This window comes from Trichomycterus rosablanca, chromosome 2 (genome assembly GCF_030014385.1).
Source record: "Trichomycterus rosablanca isolate fTriRos1 chromosome 2, fTriRos1.hap1, whole genome shotgun sequence".
In the NCBI taxonomy this organism is placed as follows: domain Eukaryota; kingdom Metazoa; phylum Chordata; class Actinopteri; order Siluriformes; family Trichomycteridae; genus Trichomycterus; species Trichomycterus rosablanca.
The window spans coordinates 61,295,504-61,314,475 of NC_085989.1; the positions used below are offsets into that span (position 1 = coordinate 61,295,504).

General features: G+C 37.1%; 1 protein-coding gene across 1 annotated transcript in view; it reads left to right on the forward strand.

The window, feature by feature from the left end:
• The window catches only part of LOC134303127 (NACHT, LRR and PYD domains-containing protein 3-like), a 50,419-nt gene extending 42,066 nt beyond the window's left edge, over positions 1-8,353 (forward strand). The window contains exons 12-14 of the mRNA XM_062988438.1: positions 4,961-5,020; positions 7,800-7,885; positions 7,994-8,353. Coding sequence (XP_062844508.1) covers positions 4,961-5,020; positions 7,800-7,885; positions 7,994-8,085 — 238 coding nt within the window. The 3' untranslated portion in view covers positions 8,086-8,353. The remainder of the gene's footprint in view (positions 1-4,960; positions 5,021-7,799; positions 7,886-7,993) is intronic.
• Positions 8,354-18,972: the final 10,619 nt, after the last annotated feature.

The following is an 18,972-nucleotide window of genomic DNA, read 5'->3' on the forward strand; positions in this document are numbered from 1 at the left end:
TGAGTTTTGTTCACTTGTCCTAATCATTGGCTTCAACCTACATATTTAAGTTAAAATCAGTCTTGACATTAGTTTTTAAGTTAAGATAATGTAAAATTATTTAGAGTTTTAAATTGTGAATTATAGTTATAACAACAAACAATTTCTGAGGTAACAACTCACTTTTATTTTTTTTTGGATGAACAGTTGAATTCAACACCAAGTCAAGTCAAGTCAACTTTATTTATATAGCGCTTTTTACAATATACATTGTCTCAAAGCAACTTTACAAAATCCAGGACCAACAGATACAAAAACCCCTGTTGAGCAAGCCGAGGGCGACTGTGGCAAGGAAAAACTCCCTGAAAATTACAGGAAGAAACCTTGAGAGGAACCAGACTCAACAGGGCCCATCCTTCTTGGGTGGTCTGGAGGATACTTTAAATAAATACACGATTTACACAAATCATACAAACACAGAATTGAATGATCTAAAAGTCATACAGTGGTAATAAATAGATAAATAAACAATTAAATAATAATAGAGTTGTTATCCGCTCTAGTCTTCAATAAAGTCTGTAGTGATTTCTTGTCGTTGCAATTACTCCAGACCCGTCACATCTGACAGGAGCAGCATCGTTGTCCCGGCAGTCTCGACTTTAATCCTTAACCTCGGCGGGTAAACAGGTTTCCATCAGAACGCCCTCGGGGTAAAACAACAGAGAATGTAGTTAATAATGTACAATGCTAGTTGACAAACAGTTTTACAGAGAGTTTTAGACTCCGGCAGCCCTAATTATTACAGCATAACTAAAAGGGAGAGCGAGCAGGTAACAAGGTCATGAAGGCTTTCACAGGACATCAGCGCCCACCTCTCCTACCCAAACCAGAGTGATTGGACAAGAGAGGCAGAACGACAGTGACCCAACATCCCTGATCACCACAAGTTTCTATGACCAAGAACCCCCAAGCTCTGCGCCTTTGTCTATATTAATCAAAAGCCTGAGAAAATAAATATGTTTTCAGTCTAGACTTAAACATTGAGACTGTGTCCGAATACCGAACAGAGGCAGGAAGATTATTCCAAAGTTGTGGAGCTTTGTAAGAAAACGCTCTTCCACCAGCTTTGGTCTTTTTAATTTTAGGAACTATAAGTAACCCTGCATCTTGTGAACGAAGTGGACGTGCTGGGTTGTAGTAATTAATAAGCTCACTCAGATACTGTGGAGCCAGACCATGTAGCGCTTTATAGGTTAGTAAAAGTATTTTGTAATCAATGCGAAATTTAACTGGCAGCCAGTGTAGAGATGATAGAACAGGAGTGATATGATCAAATTTTTTAGTTCTAGTTAGCACTCGAGCTGCTGCATTTTGAACTAACTGGAGTTTGTTTAAGGATCTACCAGAGCATCCAGTTAGAAGAGCATTACAATAATCTAACCGAGAAGTTATAAACGCATGGATCAGTTTTTCGGCGTCAGTAACAGATAGTATATTTTTTATTTTAGAGATATTACGCAAATGATAGAAAGCAACTCTAGTAATATTATTAATGTGTGTATCAAAGGAGAGATCTGAATCTATTGTGACACCTAAGTTTTTTACATCTGGGCTGGGAGTAACAGAGAACGTGTTTAAGTTTAGCACCAGGTTAGACAACTTGTCTCTTGCAGCTTTAGAGCCAACAAGTAAAACCTCTGTTTTATCTGAATTAAGTAAAAGAAAATTACACGACATCCAGTTTTTTATGTCGTTTACACAATCTTCTATCTTACTGATTGTGTCAGTATCATTTGGTTTGGCTGATATATACAGCTGTGTGTCATCTGCATAGCAGTGAAATTTTATGCCATGTTTATGAATAATTTCACCTAGTGGAAGCATATAGAGTGTAAATAATAGCGGTCCAAGTACCGACCCCTGTGGAACACCACACTTTACTTTTGTAGTTTCTGAGCATTTATTATTTACATAAACGAATTGAGAGCGGTCAGTCAAATATGATTGAAACCAAGAGAGTGCAAGTCCTTTAACACCTACTGTATTTTCTAGCCTCTCCAGTAAAATGTTATGATCGACCGTATCAAACGCTGCACTAAGATCTAATAGAACAAGAAAAGAGACACATCCATTATCAGAAGACATTAACAACTCGTTAACTACTCTAATTAATGCGGTTTCGGTACTATGGTTGGGTCTAAATCCTGATTGAAATTTTTCATGAATACAATTTTCATTCAAATAAGAACATAACTGTTTGGAAACGACTTTTTCTAATATCTTTGAGACAAAAGGAAGGTTTGAAATTGGCCTATAATTAGATAAAACATGTGGATCAAGATTAGGTTTTTTAATCAGGGGTTTAATAACAGCACTTTTAAACAGTTTAGGTACGTACCCAAGGCTAAGGGATGCATTGATTAATGTAAGCAGGGGCTCTACAATAGCTGGGAGTAAATCTTTAAGTAAACGAGTTGGAACAGGATCGAGTATACACGATGATGACTTCAATGATTTAATCAACACAGTTAGTTCATTTTGGGAGATTGGATTAAAGGAATTTAGTTGGATTAACTCGTTACTATTATCACCAATGCTGCTCGGAGTGAGTCCATACTTAACATTGGCAAGTGACACACTCTGACTCTGAAGTCATATTTTTTCTATCTTGTCATTAAAGAATTTTAAAAAATCATCACTGGTACAGTCGGGTGGTATATTAGATTCAGTTTCATTGACGTTTTTAGTTAATTTGGACACTGTCTCAAAAAGGAATCTAGGATTGTTTTTATTTTTCTCTATTAGGGATGAATAATATACAGATTTAGCTTTTATAAGTGCATGTTTATACTCAGTTAGAGCATCTTTCCAAGCAATCTTATACACCTCCAGTGTAGTGTGACGCCACTTACGTTCTAATTTCCGTGCTGCTTGTTTAAGTGCGCATGTGTGGTCATTGTACCATGGAGCAAGTTTTTTCTCCCTAATCAGTTTAGTTTTGAGTGGGGCTACGTTATCTAAGGTTGTGCGCAGTACGGTCTCTAGGTTTTGAGTTGCCTGATCTAGTTCTTTAGGTTCTGATGCTGATATATTTGGTAATTCTGGTAGGCAGTTTATGAACGCTGCTGCAGTTGCAGATGTAATAGTGCGCTTACATTTAAAACGATTTGGTTGCTGTATATTATTGGACAGGGACACTTCATATATTAGTAGGGAGTGATCAGAAATTAAGTCATTCTGTGGTATAATTTCCAGGTTGTCTATGTTTATACCATAAGTAAGTATTAAATCTAAGGTATGTTTACAGCGGTGAGTGGGTCCTGTTACATTTTGGGTGATGCCTAAGGATTCTAAAATAGAATCAAACGCAATTTTGAGTGGATTACACTTATCCTCATAATGAATATTAAAGTCACCAACAATTAGAGCTTTCTTAGTTGATAAGACTAATTTAGAAAGAAAATCGGCAAATTCGTTAAGAAATTCTGAGTAAGGACCAGGAGGTCGATAAACAGTAACCAGTTTAAACATACTATTTTTATCAGATGAACATTTATTGGTTATGTCAGAGATAAGAACTTCAAACGAGTTTGTTATGGGAGTTGATTTTACAGTAAGACGTATGTCTTTATCATAAATTGCGGCTATTCCTCCACCACGACCGCTAAGACGTGGCTTATGTTCATAACTGTAACCCGGAGGAGATGCTTCATTTAAACCTAGATACTCATCAGGTCTAGCCCAGGTCTCGGTTAAACACAGGGCACTAAGACAATTATCTGTAATTATTTCATTTACAATTACTGTTTTGCATGCAAGTGACCTGATGTTTAGAAGTCCTAACTTTAGTTTAGCTTTACTATGGTTTTCATGATGCTCATTTAGATTAATTTTAATTAAGTTATTATGACATACTTTTTGATTTTGTTTTGGCTTACACCTGCCACGGTAAACAGACCACATTTCAGTGTGATTAGATGTTAACAAAGAAAGCACAAAAATAAATTATTTAAAGTGACATGTTAAAAAAACCTTATGAAAAAACATTAGGAAATTTAATTAAATACTGAAACACATTTCAGTCTCCAAGAGCAACTCACTACATAATAACGCATGCATACACCGATCAGCCATAACATTAAAACCACCTCCTTGTTTCTACACTCACTGTCCATGTTATCAACTCCACTTACCATATAGAAGCACTTTGTAGTTCTACAATTACTGACTGTAGTCTGTTTCTCTGCATGCTTTGTTACCCCCCTTTCACCCTGTTCTTCAATGGTCAGGACCCCCACAGGACCCCCACAGAGCAGGTATTATTTAGGTGGTGGATCATTCTCAGCACTGCAGTGACATTGACATGGTGGGTGTGTTAGTGTGTGTTGTGCTGGTATGAGTGGATCAGACACAGCAGCGTTGCTGGAGTTTTTAAATACCGTGTCCACTCACTGTCCACTCTATTAGACACTCCTACCTAGTTGGTCCACCTTGTAGATGTAAAGTCAGAGACGATCGCTCATCTATTGCTGCTGTTTGAGTTGGTCAACATCTAGACCTTCATCAGTGGTCACAGGACGCTGCACACGGGGTGCTGTTGGCTGGATATATTTGGTTGGTGGATGATTCTCAGTCCAGCAGTGACAGTGAGGTGTTTAAAAACTCCAGCAGTGCTGTTGTGTCAGATCCTCTCATAAATAACCTAAATAATACCTGCTCTGTGGTGGTCCTGATCATTAAAGAACAGCATGAAAGGGGGTAACAAAGCATGCAGAGAGACAAATGCACTACAGTCAGTAATTGTAGAACTACAAAGTGCTTCTAAATGGTAAGTGGAGCTGATAAAATGGACAGTAAGTGTAGAAACAAGCCTGATCGCTGTATAAAAATAAAGTAAAGTCATCTATTGTACATTTTACACTCATCGCACCAGTTCCCTCATTATGCATGAGTTCCTAATACAATCTTTTTTCTTTCACAGAAGGAACACTGAGTTCAACAAGAAATCGTTCTGTTTTGTTTGGATCTGCCAGTTCTACAGGTATTTCATGATTCGTGTCTCTGGGTGTATTTGCAAGTTTTTAGCTGCTGACTGAAGTCCTGGGTGATAAACCAGTGGGTGTATTTATCAGACTTTTCAGATTTGTTGTCATTTACTGAACTTGAGTTAAACAAAACGTTATCAATGAGGGGTTTTAATATCCATGTAGATCAGGGGTGTCAAACTCATTTTCACCGAGGGCCACGTCTGCATTACGGTGGCCCTCAAAGGGCCGATTGTAACGTATCCTGCTGTGATTGCAGTCGCATTTTAAGTCTTGGACAATTTGTTGTTTTTCTTAGAGGCTAAATTCTGTATTTATATTGTATTTCTATATCTATATTGTTCTCCTTTACCACAGACACGGCCTCATAACACAAGAGACGTACCGCTTTCTCTTCTGGAAGCACAAACTTTCATTACATTTCCTCCTTCTGCTTCAGTTTTTTCTTCTTGTACATTTTGGGATTATTTGTAAATATTTCTCAGCATCACTTGTTGAAAAACTGCCTCAGTCAGACACGGATGTGGAAACACTGCCATCTAATGGTGGGATGTGGTCACTTTGCAGGTCATAAAATCGGCATGCATTGTGGGAGATGCAGTTTATGTAGGATTGTACAGTGTATTTTTACATCTTTTAAGCTCTCACGGGCCTTGAGTTTGACATGTAACGTAGATGATACTACAGATGCATTTGCTTTGGATTTTTTTGTTGTTGGAACATTTTGTTCAATGTCTGGCTCACACTCTGGGTTTGATCTTTACTTTAAGGCTTAATTCACTGCATATTTCTGATGATTATACAGACATTATTTCTGCCAATAGTCTGTCTGTCAATCTAAAGCTGAAAACTCTCAATTAATTTGAATGGTTTATCTGGTCAGCTTTAGAAATCTGTAGATGTTACTGAAGCCATTTGGCGACCAGGTATAACATTCTGAGCACTGACAGGTGAAGTGAATAACACTGATTATCTCTTCATCACGGCACCTGTTAGTGGGGGGGATATATTAGGCAGCAAGCAAACATTTTATCCTCAAAGTTGATGTTAGAAGCAGGAAAAATGAAGCATCCAAAACTGCAGCTCTTGTGGGGTGTGTCCCGGTCTGCAGTGGTCAGTATCTATCAAAAGTGCTCCAAGGAAGAAACAGTGGTAAACTGGCAACAGGGTCATGGGCATCCAAGGCACAGACGAGCTACTGTAGCTCAAACTGCTGAAGAAGTTCATGCTGGTTCTGATAGAAAGGTGTCAGAATACACAGAGCAGCACAGTTTGTTGCGTATGGGGCTGCATAGCTGCAGACCAGTCAGTTAGGAAGGTGGTCATAATGTTATGCCTGATCAGTCTATATTCAGCTATTTTAGATGACATGGTTTTGTTAAATCCATGATTGTTTTGTAACAGTAAGGTTAGAAATGCAAAAACTGCTTATTTTAGTGACTTAATTTTGACTAATAAGCAAAATCCAAGGTTTCCTATTAGGGGTGTGCTATATCGTATTGTTCACGATAATACCGGTATAATTTTTTAAACCATACAAAAAGTACAATATCGTAATAAAAGCGATATTCTGCGTACTTTGCGTAATGACGTCACACAGCTACGCAAATGGCGTACGTTCGTTACGTGGGTCATTTGGGTACAGTAACGAGTATGGTGGAACGCGGCTCTGCGGTGGAGGAGCTCGTTCCAAAAACTCCAAGTCCACCATAAATTAATCTTTGGCAACCCAAACCCCAACCACCGCTTTGCCGGCAACTTTTTTTGCGGAAGTATTTCTGCACGCAGGTTTACACAGGGACGCAAATCAACAGCGCACGTCCACCAAACAGTGCAGGAATACTCTTAACATTAATGTCCACCACCAACACAGAAGTAGTGCTACTATTACTTAGTACTAATACTACTACTGTACTTAGTAGTAATTGTGGCGCGCTACGAGTAAAGGCCCACCGGGCTCTGCGCGTTCCAGTGTTGCCAGGTTGGGCGGTTATCCGCCAAACAATTTAATAGCAGTTAAATAACACTTCTATTTAAAAGAAAATATTCCGTTTAAAAAAGCTTATTAACAGTAAAGTGAATTTTCAATGCTGATTTGGCTTAATAGTGTTGGTCAGTCTGTATCATATTGTTGAAAGAAAATTACAATAAGTTTTCCATGCATTCACACTGGCACTATATATATACATCAGGGAAAATAGAAAGAGAAAAAAAGCTTCTTATTAGTATGCGGGTCTTCATGATGTAATTCTACATGGCACTCACTAAATAAATGAGTGACCACATAAAAAAAGGTATCAGTTTCTGTGCCACCCCTGTGTGAGCAATGGTCTCAGTCCGGCCACCCCTATGGAAATTGTCTGACTTCGTCATTACATTATGTTACATTATTTTTACTGGAAAGACAAATTAAAGAAAAGTGTCCTTCCTACATTGTTTCACAATGTGTTAACTTATATTAATTCTAAATAAAACCTGAACATAATTTTTTTTGCAATAGTGTTTTCTCGAAATAAATAAAATATTTTTCAGTGTTTTGTTATATCGCCAAAAATATCGTTATCGCAAAAATAACCTGAAATATCGTGATATTATTTTAGGGCCATATCACCCACCACTATTTCCTATACAGCTTTTAATGTATCTAAGTGACAAGATGAGTGGTTAAAGAAAATGTCCCATGTATCAGTTACTAATAATATTTAGATTCGTTTCAATTGTTTTTATAACTCAAGTCTCATTTGTCTCCGTTTGTGTGTGAACCGTTTTTACCAGACAAAATTATCCAGATCCTGAACATCAAGGTTCAGTCGGATCAGAACGTGAACGATCCTGCAGTGAAGGCAGCACTCCTGGAGAAGGTGTGTCTTATTCTCCACAAGGTTCTACTGATGATGTTCCTCATAGTTCAAGCAGTTTCATCATCCTACAAGAGTTCCTAATGAAATCATCTTCTCATTCTTTCTCAGATCCAGCAGAAACTGAAGGAGCAGGGGGTGGAACAGAACATCACACTGAAATGGAGGGAGCAGCCAAGTGGGGAGGTGTTCCACAGGATTAAAGATGATGATACAGTTGATGATGATACAGTTCCTTTGTGCAGTAAAGGGTACAAAAGGAAAAATGCAAACATGGTGCAAACTGGCTACTGATGAATGAAAACTTAAATTAGATTAGCCGTGCTTTAGGCGGGCTGGTAACAAACCGCAAATTAAAGAAACAGTGGCCCCAATTTATCTCATGTTGACCTGTTGGAATGCATTGTGCACTGTGCCATCGACTGGTAGATCGCGATCAACATATTGGGCATTGCTGCTGTAGACTATTAGAATGGTGTTATGGTTCTATATAATATAAACCTTTATTTATTATTCTATATTAGAATAGTTTTACATTCTATGCAACATAAACATTTATAGTTTATTATTCTGTAGATTATTAGATGGTGTGGTTCTATATAATGTAAACATTTATTATTCTGTAGATTATTAGATGGTGTGGTTCTATGTAATGTAAACATTTATTATTCTGTAGATTATTAGAAAGGTGATGTGGTTCTATATAATGTAAATATTTATTATTCTATAGATTATTAGTAATGTTATTTGTTCTATATATAAATGCTTTATGTCTGAATTGCAGGAATGGATGCTTATTAACATGAAATATCGTGGGTTCATTTAAATAAAAGCCTGAGTAAATGTAAGAATCGCTGTGTGTGTGTGTTTTTTTAATTTATATATTTATACTGAGAGGTTACAGGGATTTTCAGCAAAATTCATGGTATTTTTATAGACTTCGGGAATGCAGACCAGGAACACCCCAAAAGTGCTGCAGTTTTGGAGATGCTCTGACCCAGTCGTCAAACTCACTCAAATCCTCACACTCGCTCATTTTTCCTGCTTCTAACATCAACACTGAAGATAAAAAAACTTGCTGCTTAATATATCCCCCCCACTAACAGGTGCCGTGATGAAGAGATAATCAGTGTTATTCACTTCACCTGTCAGTGCTCAGAAACTTTATATATATACAGTCAGGAAAATTCTTTTGATACACTGCCGATTTTGCAAGTTTTTCCACCTACAAAGAATGGAGAGGCTGTAATTTTTATCGTAGGTACACTTCAACTGTGAGAGACAGAATCTAAAAAAAAATCTAGGTAATCACATTGTATGATTTTTAAATAATTAATTTGCATTTTATTGCATGAAATAAGTATTTGATACAATGGAAAAACAGAAGTTAATATTTGGTACAGAAACCTTTACAGAGGTCAGACGTTTCCTGTAGTTCTTGACCAAGTTTGCACACACTGCAGCAGGGATGTTGGCCCACTCCTCCATACAGATCTTCTCCAGATCTTTCAGGTTTCGGGGCTGTCGCTGGGCAACATTGAGTTTCAGCTTCCTCCAAAGATTTTCTATTGGGTTGAGGTCTGGGGACTGGCTAGGCCACTCCAGGACCTTGAAATGCTTCTTACGGAGCCACTCCTTAGTTGCCCTGGCTGTGTGTTTCGGGTCATTGTCATGCTGGAAGACCCAGCCACGCCCCATCTTCAATGCTCTTACTGAGGGAAGGAGGTTGTTGGCCAAAATCTGGCTATACATGACCCCATCCATCCTCCCTTCAATACGGTGCAGTCGTCCTGTCCCCTTTGCAGAAAAGCACCCCCAAAGTATGATGTTTCCACCCCCATGCTTCACGGTTGGGACGGTTGTACTCATCCTTCTTCTTCCTCCAAACACGGCGAGTGGAGTGGTCTCATCTGACCACATGACCTTCTCCCATGCCTCCTCTGGATCATCCAGATGGTCATTGGTGATCTTTAAACGGGCCTGGACATGTGCTGGTGTGAGCAGGGTGACCGCGTGCCCTGCATCCATGGTGACGTAGTGTGTTATTAACAGTAATCTTTGAGACTGTGGTCCCAGCTCTCTTCAGGTCATTGACCAGGACCTCCCGTGTAATTCTGGGCTGATTCCTGACCTTTCTCAGGATCATCCTTATCCCACGAGGTGAGATCTTGCATGGAGCAGCAGACCAAGGAAGATTGACAGTCATCTTGTCAAGTCAACTTTATTTATATAGCGCTTTTTACAATAGACATTGTCTCAAAGCAACTTTACAAAAATCCAGGACCAACAGATACAAAAACCCCTGTTGAGCAAGCCGAGGGCGACTGTGGCAGGAAAAACTCCCTGAAAATTACAGGAAGAAACTTTGAGAGGAACCAGACTCAGCAGGGCCCATCCTTCTTGGGTGGCCTGGAGGAAACTTTAAATAAATACACGATTTACACAAAGCATATAAACACAGAATTAAATGATCTAAAATATCATGATCTTGTGTTTCTTCCATTTTCTAATAATTGTGCCAACAGTTGTTGCCTTCTCACCAAGCTGCTTGCTATTGTCCTGTAGCCCATCCCAGCCTTGTGCAGGTCTACAGTTTTGTTCCTGGTGTTCTTAGACAGCTCTTTGGTCTTGGCCATGGTGGAGAGGTTGGAGTGTGATTGATTGAGTGTGTGGACAGGTGTCTTTTATACAGGTAATGAGTTCAAACAGGTGCAATAAATACAGGTCACTGAAAAAAAAAGTATGTTGGATTTACATGAAAAAAATATGTACATCGGTTGCACATAATAAAGTTATGTTTACTTAAAATTAAGTATTCATGTTCTACACACTAAAGTATTATTTGTTAAATCAACATGACTTTTTCATATAAATGTAAATCATTTCATTAACGTAAAGTATAATCAATTATTATTTGTTAAACTAACATGACTTTTTTATACAAATTTAAAGCTTTTCATTAATGTAAATTATTTTGAAATATTACCTATTAAACCAACATGACTTCATTATGCTAAGTACACATAGTGTGTTAAACTAACCTATCCCCAGGTCAACCTGATACTATTTAGTTATAAACCTTTGGCATCAATTTTACATTTTCAAATTATTTTGTAAGCTGATTCATGTTCAGTAGTGTATTTTGTACCTAACAAATTTTGCCTAATCTTTTACCTATAACATTATTTTTTCAGAAAGCAAACATGGCAATAAACACACACACACATTGCTTCAAAAAACACAAAATATCTGTATTTAGTAACAATACCAATCATTTTTATAAATTTACTCTGAACTGCACTATTGTGAGGATTTGGCCTTTTCTTCCTCAAACAACTTTACCAGGAAAATAAATAAGTCATTCAAAAAAAACTCTGTGTGCATATACACAAAACATATAACATTTGAAACCCCCCCCCCCCCACCAATCAGCCATAAAATTAAAACCACCTTCTTGTTTCTACACACTGTCCATGTTATCAGCTCCAGTTACCACATAGAAGCACTTTGTAGTTCTACAATTACTGACTGTAATCCATCTGTTTCTCTGCATGCTTTGTTAGCCCCCTCTCACCCTGTTCTTCAATGGTCAGGACCCCCACAGAGCAGGTATTATTTAGGTGGTGGATGATTCTCTGTGTTGTGCTGGTATGAGTGGATCAGACACAGCAGCGCTGCTGGAGTTTTTAAATACCGTGTCCACTCACTGTCCACTCTATTAGACACTCCTACCTAGTTGGTCCACCTTGTAGATGTAAAGTGAGAGACGATCGCTCATCTATTGCTGCTGTTTGAGTAGCTCATCTTCTAGACCTTCATCAGTGGTCACATGACGCTGTCCACGCTGTGAACTCGGTATTTAAAAACTCCAGCAGCGCTGCTGTGTCTGATCCACTCATACCAGCACAACACACACTAACACACCACCACCATGTCAGTGTCACTGCAGTGCTGAGAATCATCCACCACCTAAATAATACCTGCTCTGTAGTGGTCCTGGGAGAGTCCTGACCACACCAAGAACATGGTAAAAGCAGGTTAAAAAAAGCATGTAGAGAAACAAATGGACTACAGTCAGTAATTGTAGAACTACAAAGTGCTTCTATATGGAAAGTGAAGCTGATAAAATGGACAGTGAGTGTAGAAACAAGGAGGTGGTTTTAATGTTATGGTTGATCAGTTATATAATGTGTTTTATCAAGAAAATGCATAGTAAACATCCATTACTACTGGAACCCAATGCAATATCATTCACTAGTAGTATGCAGTATTTAAATCAAATTTCTTTTCAGTGGTGATTGGAACATGGGTTCACAATGTCTGCAGCACAAATATAACTATTCACTATTTAGCATGAATATTACATATAAAAACTGCAAATTTCTCTAAAACAGAGCATTTCACACCAAACTACACTGAATGAATTTGTTGACATGCTAACCATTAATTATGCAAAAACATTAGAGAACATAAAGAGTTCCTCTTCAAGATGAAAAAAATGGAATCAATTAAGAATGATCCACAATGACGCAAATATCTATTTGCACCTTCCCAAATCTTCTACTGTTGCCAATGTCACATTCCAATGTTTTACAGCTTCCAAATAACATTAACACAAAATAAACAACACAAGCAAACACAAACGCAGCTTTTAAATTATCATTTAGTTTCATGAAGATTTATTCAATACAGATAACACCGATAACCGATAATCCAATTGACAAATGTGTTTGGTGTTACTAGGCCTGACCGCAGCTTTTAAATGATAATTTAGTTCATTGAACATGTGAAATGGTAATGTGTTTACTCATGTTGACTATCTTATATTAAAATTAGTTTAAAAATCTTAGACATTAAAATGTGACAAATTAACAACAATATAAGAAATTGGGAAGGAGCTAATCCTTTTTTTTTTTTTTTTTCTACAACACTGTAGTTTTCAACTCGGGACAGCTAATATCTTTGATAAATGGGATTTATAATGAAGCAGCAGGTATTGGTCAAACCTCAAACAAAACAGTAAGACTTTCCTTATAATAATTGTTGTTCACCTAACTTACGATGTAGTGTTGTAAATCTGTTAATAACAAAGGCCCCATAACTGTGCAAGCGCTCAAACGATTATAATGACTTGCTTCCCACCATTACAGTATTCAACAGTAATTAATGCATGAACAAATCACCCCTAAATCCAACAGGAAAGGGTTTAATGTGCCAGTTATAAATAATATATGCATATTTAACAAAGCATTTGAATGCAAGGTTCACATATGTTCACAAAAATCAATGAGAAGGGTCATAAAAGAGGCTAAGGCCAAGATACCCTCTATTCAGTGATTCATTCCAAAACATGTCAGTTCACTGATAAAGTCTGTTTTTAAGGACTTGGACTTTCTTAGAGAGTGTGTTGCCTTCCAGCTCCATGACAACCTTCTGAAGCACTTCGAATGTGTACTTGAGTTCAGGAAGGTAGTTTAGGTTTAGAGAATACATTAGGCCAAACAACATTGCAGAAGCTAATGCAACGTTATCCAACTCCTGCAAGACCACTTGACCCTCAAGGACAATCCCAATGTCGTCTGGTTTATCACTGGCATCTCTTTGTTTCAAAACATATATTCCCAGTGTAGTCTCCTCAATGGATCCCTGGATGAGGGCTTCATCTGCTGCCTGAAGAACAGTCACAAAATGAGATTACACAAACACATTGCTAATGTTAATGTTAATGTTAATTAATTAACATGCACAGCCACTTTAGAGGCTGTAGTTTGTGGTGCTGTTTAACTTGTGTTGTACCGAGGAGTGTTAATATTTAGAATAATTAGGTTTGACTATATTAGTGACACCCATCTAAAACAGTTTTAACAAAAAATTGAACATAAGAACCTTAAAGAAAGTAAGACTCACTTCAGGGCTGTTGGAAAAAAGTACATAACAGTGATGTGCATCTAAAAAAATAGAAATTATCTATATTCTTGCAATTCTTTTAGCACATTTTTAAAAATGAATAGCATCAGTCATGCTGCGGAACAAGTAAACCAACAAATGCATTTGAATAATAATGCTCACCACTAAAGAGCCTTTGAAACAGCACTCAGAGCAAAGCTGGAGGATACCTATAAAGTACAAAATAAATTGTATTATTTCATTTAAAATAGTTTTTAACTTAATTTTTTTTAACTAACTACTTTATAGAAATCAAGTACTTTCTGTACATGTAAATCTAACAGCTAATCCATATTTCAATTCAACCTACAATTTGGTTAAGAATGAAATAAAATAACTAAAAGCATCCGAGTAGTATTTACAATTACAGAGCCTCTGGCTTTTACCGAAATGAAAATGTTACATTTTTCATATAAAATTTTTGTATTCCAACCATTTGGTAAAACTTCAGAGAAACACATCTGTGGTCTGTTTATATAAATTTCAGACATATACTTTTAAGTGCTAAATCATTACATTACATTTACATTAAAATCTCAGTTCAACCACCTAAGATTTTGCTCAAAATGAAATAAAATTTTACTCACCACAACTGCACAACCTTTGGAACAGCACTCAAGAGGCCAAACAATGGCACTAGATGAAAAAACGTCTAAACAGTTAAAAAAAAATGTTATTTGTAAAGTAAAATAAACCATAGGAAATTACAGTGGGACTCCATAAAGGCTTTTATAATGAGAATACTGACTAACAAAGTCTAAAGAATTATAATATTATTTAACTTATGTAGTTATCTAATTTATATACAGTGTATCACAAAAGTGAGTACACCCCTCACATTTCTGCAGATATTTAAGTATATCTTTTCATGGGACAACACTGACAAAATGACACTTTGACACAATGAAAAGTAGTCTGTGTGCAGCTTATATAACAGTGTAAATTTATTCTTCCCTCAAAATAACTCAATATACAGCCATTAATGTCTAAACCACTGGCAACAAAAGTGAGTACACCCCTTAGTGAAAGTTCCTGAAGTGTCAATATTTTGTGTGGCCACCATTATTTCCCAGAACTGCCTTAACTCTCCTGGGCATGGAGTTTACCAGAGCTTCACAGGTTGCCACTGGAATGCTTTTCCACTCCTCCATGACGACATCACGGAGCTGGCGGATATTCGAGACTTTGCGCTCCTCCACCTTCCGCTTGAGGATGCCCCAAAGATGTTCTATTGGGTTTAGGTCTGGAGACATGCTTGGCCAGTCCATCACCTTTACCCTCAGCCTCTTCAATAAAGCAGTGGTCGTCTTAGAGGTGTGTTTGGGGTCATTATCATGCTGGAACACTGCCCTGCGACCCAGTTTCCGGAGGGAGGGGATCATGCTCTGCTCAGTATTTCACAGTACATATTGGAGTTCATGTGTCCTTCAATGAAATGTAACTCCCCAACACCTGCTGCACTCATGCAGCCCCAGACCATGGCATTCCCACCACCATGCTTGACTGTAGGCATGACACACTTATCTTTGTACTCCTCACCTGATTGCCGCCACACATGCTTGAGACCATCTGAACCAAACAAATTAATCTTGGTCTCATCAGACCATAGGACATGGTTCCAGTAATCCATGTCCTTTGTTGACATGTCTTCAGCAAACTGTTTGCGGGCTTTCTTGTGTAGAGACTTCAGAAGAGGCTTCCTTCTGGGGTGACAGCCATGCAGACCAATTTGATGTAGTGTGCGGCGTATGGTCTGAGCACTGACAGGCTGACCCCCCACCTTTTCAATCTCTGCAGCAATGCTGACAGCACTCCTGCGCCTATCTTTCAAAGACAGCAGTTGGATGTGACGCTGAGCACGTGCACTCAGCTTCTTTGGACGACCAACGCGAGGTCTGTTCTGAGTGGACCCTGCTCTTTTAAAACGCTGGATGATCTTGGCCACTGTGCTGCAGCTCAGTTTCAGGGTGTTGGCAATCTTCTTGTAGCGCAACAATTCGTCTTTTAAGATCCTCAGAGAGTTCTTTGCCATGAGGTGCCATGTTGGAACTTTCAGTGACCAGTATGAGAGAGTGTGAGAGCTGTACTACTAAATTGAACACACCTGCTCCCTATGCACACCTGAGACCTAGTAACACTAACAAATCACATGACATTTTGGAGGGAAAATGACAAGCAGTGCTCAATTTGGACATTTAGGGGTGTAGTCTCTTAGGAGTGTACTCACTTTTGTTGCCGGTGGTTTAGACATTAATGGCTGTATATTGAGTTATTTTGAGGGAAGAATAAATTTACACTGTTATATAAGCTGCACACAGACTACTTTTCATTGTGTCAAAGTGTCATTTTGTCAGTGTTGTCCCATGAAAAGATATACTTAAATATCTGCAGAAATGTGAGGGGTGTACTCACTTTTGTGATACACTGTATATTTAAAGTCTATTTTGACAAGTGTTAGCTTGTTTTACAATAGTAACATTTTAAACAACTACCATTTATTACGGATTTTAAAAGAGAAGTTCTGTCACATACATTTTCAAAATCTAAAACACATTCCGTGCAGCATTACGTTAATACTGATAAAAAAGATAGTTTAAGTCTTCTAGCATTAGCATAGTTAACGTTTAAGCATTAAAGTAAACTTTGTTTCGCTCGAAATTATCAGCATATAAAAAACTAAACTTGTTCAAATATTGCATGTAAACAAACTACCTCTAACACTGACTGAAAATTAATAGGTTTTAATTACCTTTTCCGTGTAGTTTGCGGTCCACATCCACAGTAAATCTTTCAAAAGCGAAGGAAAATATGGCGTGCTTCAACAGTGACGGTTTTCTGTCCTCGAGACTGACCCCCGAAGGCGAAATTTCCCGGCTAATAATAACATAACTACTTTAATTGTTCTGAACATGATTGAAACTAGCAGAATTTACATACCTTAAAATTGAAATATATTTACAAGATTTAAACATGTTCTGAAGAGAAATATAAATAAATTATGTAATATATACAAACTGCATATTTGTAACTTGAACAACCCTCCAGTTTCCATTTTTTCAGTGTAATAAGTGCAGAATAGAAGGAGCTTCTTAAAGAAGAAGTTACAGGTCTGTGAGAGCCAGAATTCTTGCTGGTTGGTAGGTGATCAAATACTTATTTCATGCAATAAAATGCAAATTAATTATTTAAAAATCGTACAATGTGATTTTCTGGATTTTTTTTAGATTATGTCTCTCACAGTTGAAGTGTAGCTACGATAAAAATTACAGGCCTCTCCATTCTTTGTAGGTGGAAAAACTTGCAAACTTATACATATATATATTAGGGCTGTCACGCGATTAAAAATTTTAATCGAGATTAATCACGATTAAAGAACAAAATTAATCGCGATTAATCTCGATTAAAATTTTTAATCATGTGACAGCCCTAAGTTTATACATTTCGAACTAACGACCATAATCTCAATTAATCGCAAACTAATAATTTAGCAAAATTTGAACAGTTATGCACATTGTTATTGCAAGAATGTGTTTACCAATAAAACATTCATAAAATATGATAAAATTATTAAATCTAAATTCATTTTAGAAAGCAGATTATCTGACAAAAGTAAGGGTCTTTTCCTGTTTATAACCTGACACTGCACCAACCATAATGTTTTGATCTAATATAAGGCATCAGTAAAGCATCAAAACACAGATATGATTATTTCACAGAGCTATTAAGAAAAGCTTTTAATACTAAAATATTGTTCTAAATTACCATTTAAACACCTCTAAATACCTGAAACAGTCAAGTTACCAGACATTATCTATAAGTAATTCACTGTAGTAAAAAGTGTTAATTAATACAGTCCATGTAAACGCTTAGTCCATATAAATATCAGATACAAATGTGTTTTTAAAAAAATACAAACATCACAAATATAAATCATGTTTATAACCATGTGATAGAATAACCTGAGTAAACTGTAGAGATGAAACATCACGCAGTTTCACTTCTGTATCAAACAGTACTGGAGAGAAGGAGGCGGAGCTACGCGGTTTTGATGGACAGCTCTAGCAGCCAATAGAAATACTCGTTACAGAGCCTGCGTCATTTCATTCTTTTCATCAACACGTAAAACCACTAAAAGTAGTTTTTCATCGGACAGTTCATGCGCTTTACATCCTAATTCATCTGAAATGCAGTTAATTACCACAAAGACACATATGTATGTGGCACAAACAGCCAAATAAAAATAGTTAGATTAAACATTTTAATCTTGATTAATTTTTTTAATCGCGATTAAACATTTAACGAGTTAATCGCGTTACTTAACGCGTGAAACGACAGCCCTAACATATATATATATATATATATATATATATATATTTATTTTAAAAAGCCTATTTTAGCTTTTTAAAATAAAAGTAGACACCCATTTAATTGATCATTGCTATCTCAGGGGAGGGGAACTCAAAGACTAACCAATGAAAATGCAAAAAAGTGGTCGCATGACCCACAGGAGTCAATTTTGCTTCATCTTTCAGCACATGTGAGCATGACAGACAGCCCTGTATTTTCTCTAATAAAAAGTGCATTTTTCACACATTTTAATCCAGATAATTACCAACAAAAAATCTGACTCACCTTCACTGGTAAGCAAAGAAGTACAGTATTTTCAAAAACATTACATGACATTTTATCAAATATATCATAGGAAATTACAAAAAACTGCATGTTGCCTCGAGGCAACATTGTACCATAATAGAATACCATAATTGCATAAGGCCATACCAGGTCTAGAACTGTTTACATGTATGTGCCATGAATAAGATTTTGTAATGCATTTATAAAAATATGTAATTCAAATACTACATTTACACTTATTATGATTTAATACAGAAGATGAATCTGCAAGTTTTCTATTGCACTTAAAAAGGGTATAAAGAACAGGTGGTACTTCCAGTTGATGAGAGTGAGGATGAGTTGTTATATAGTGATGAGGGAGATGAGGTCGGTGACAATCCAGCAGGGAGAGAGTGAGAGTGAGGATGGAGATGAGGATGAAGATGATGCAAAAACCCAGGTTGTTCAGGCATTGTAAAAGTGCAGTGCTCAAAATGCTACTTACCTGTGTTTTTCTATTAAGAGGAATTGTT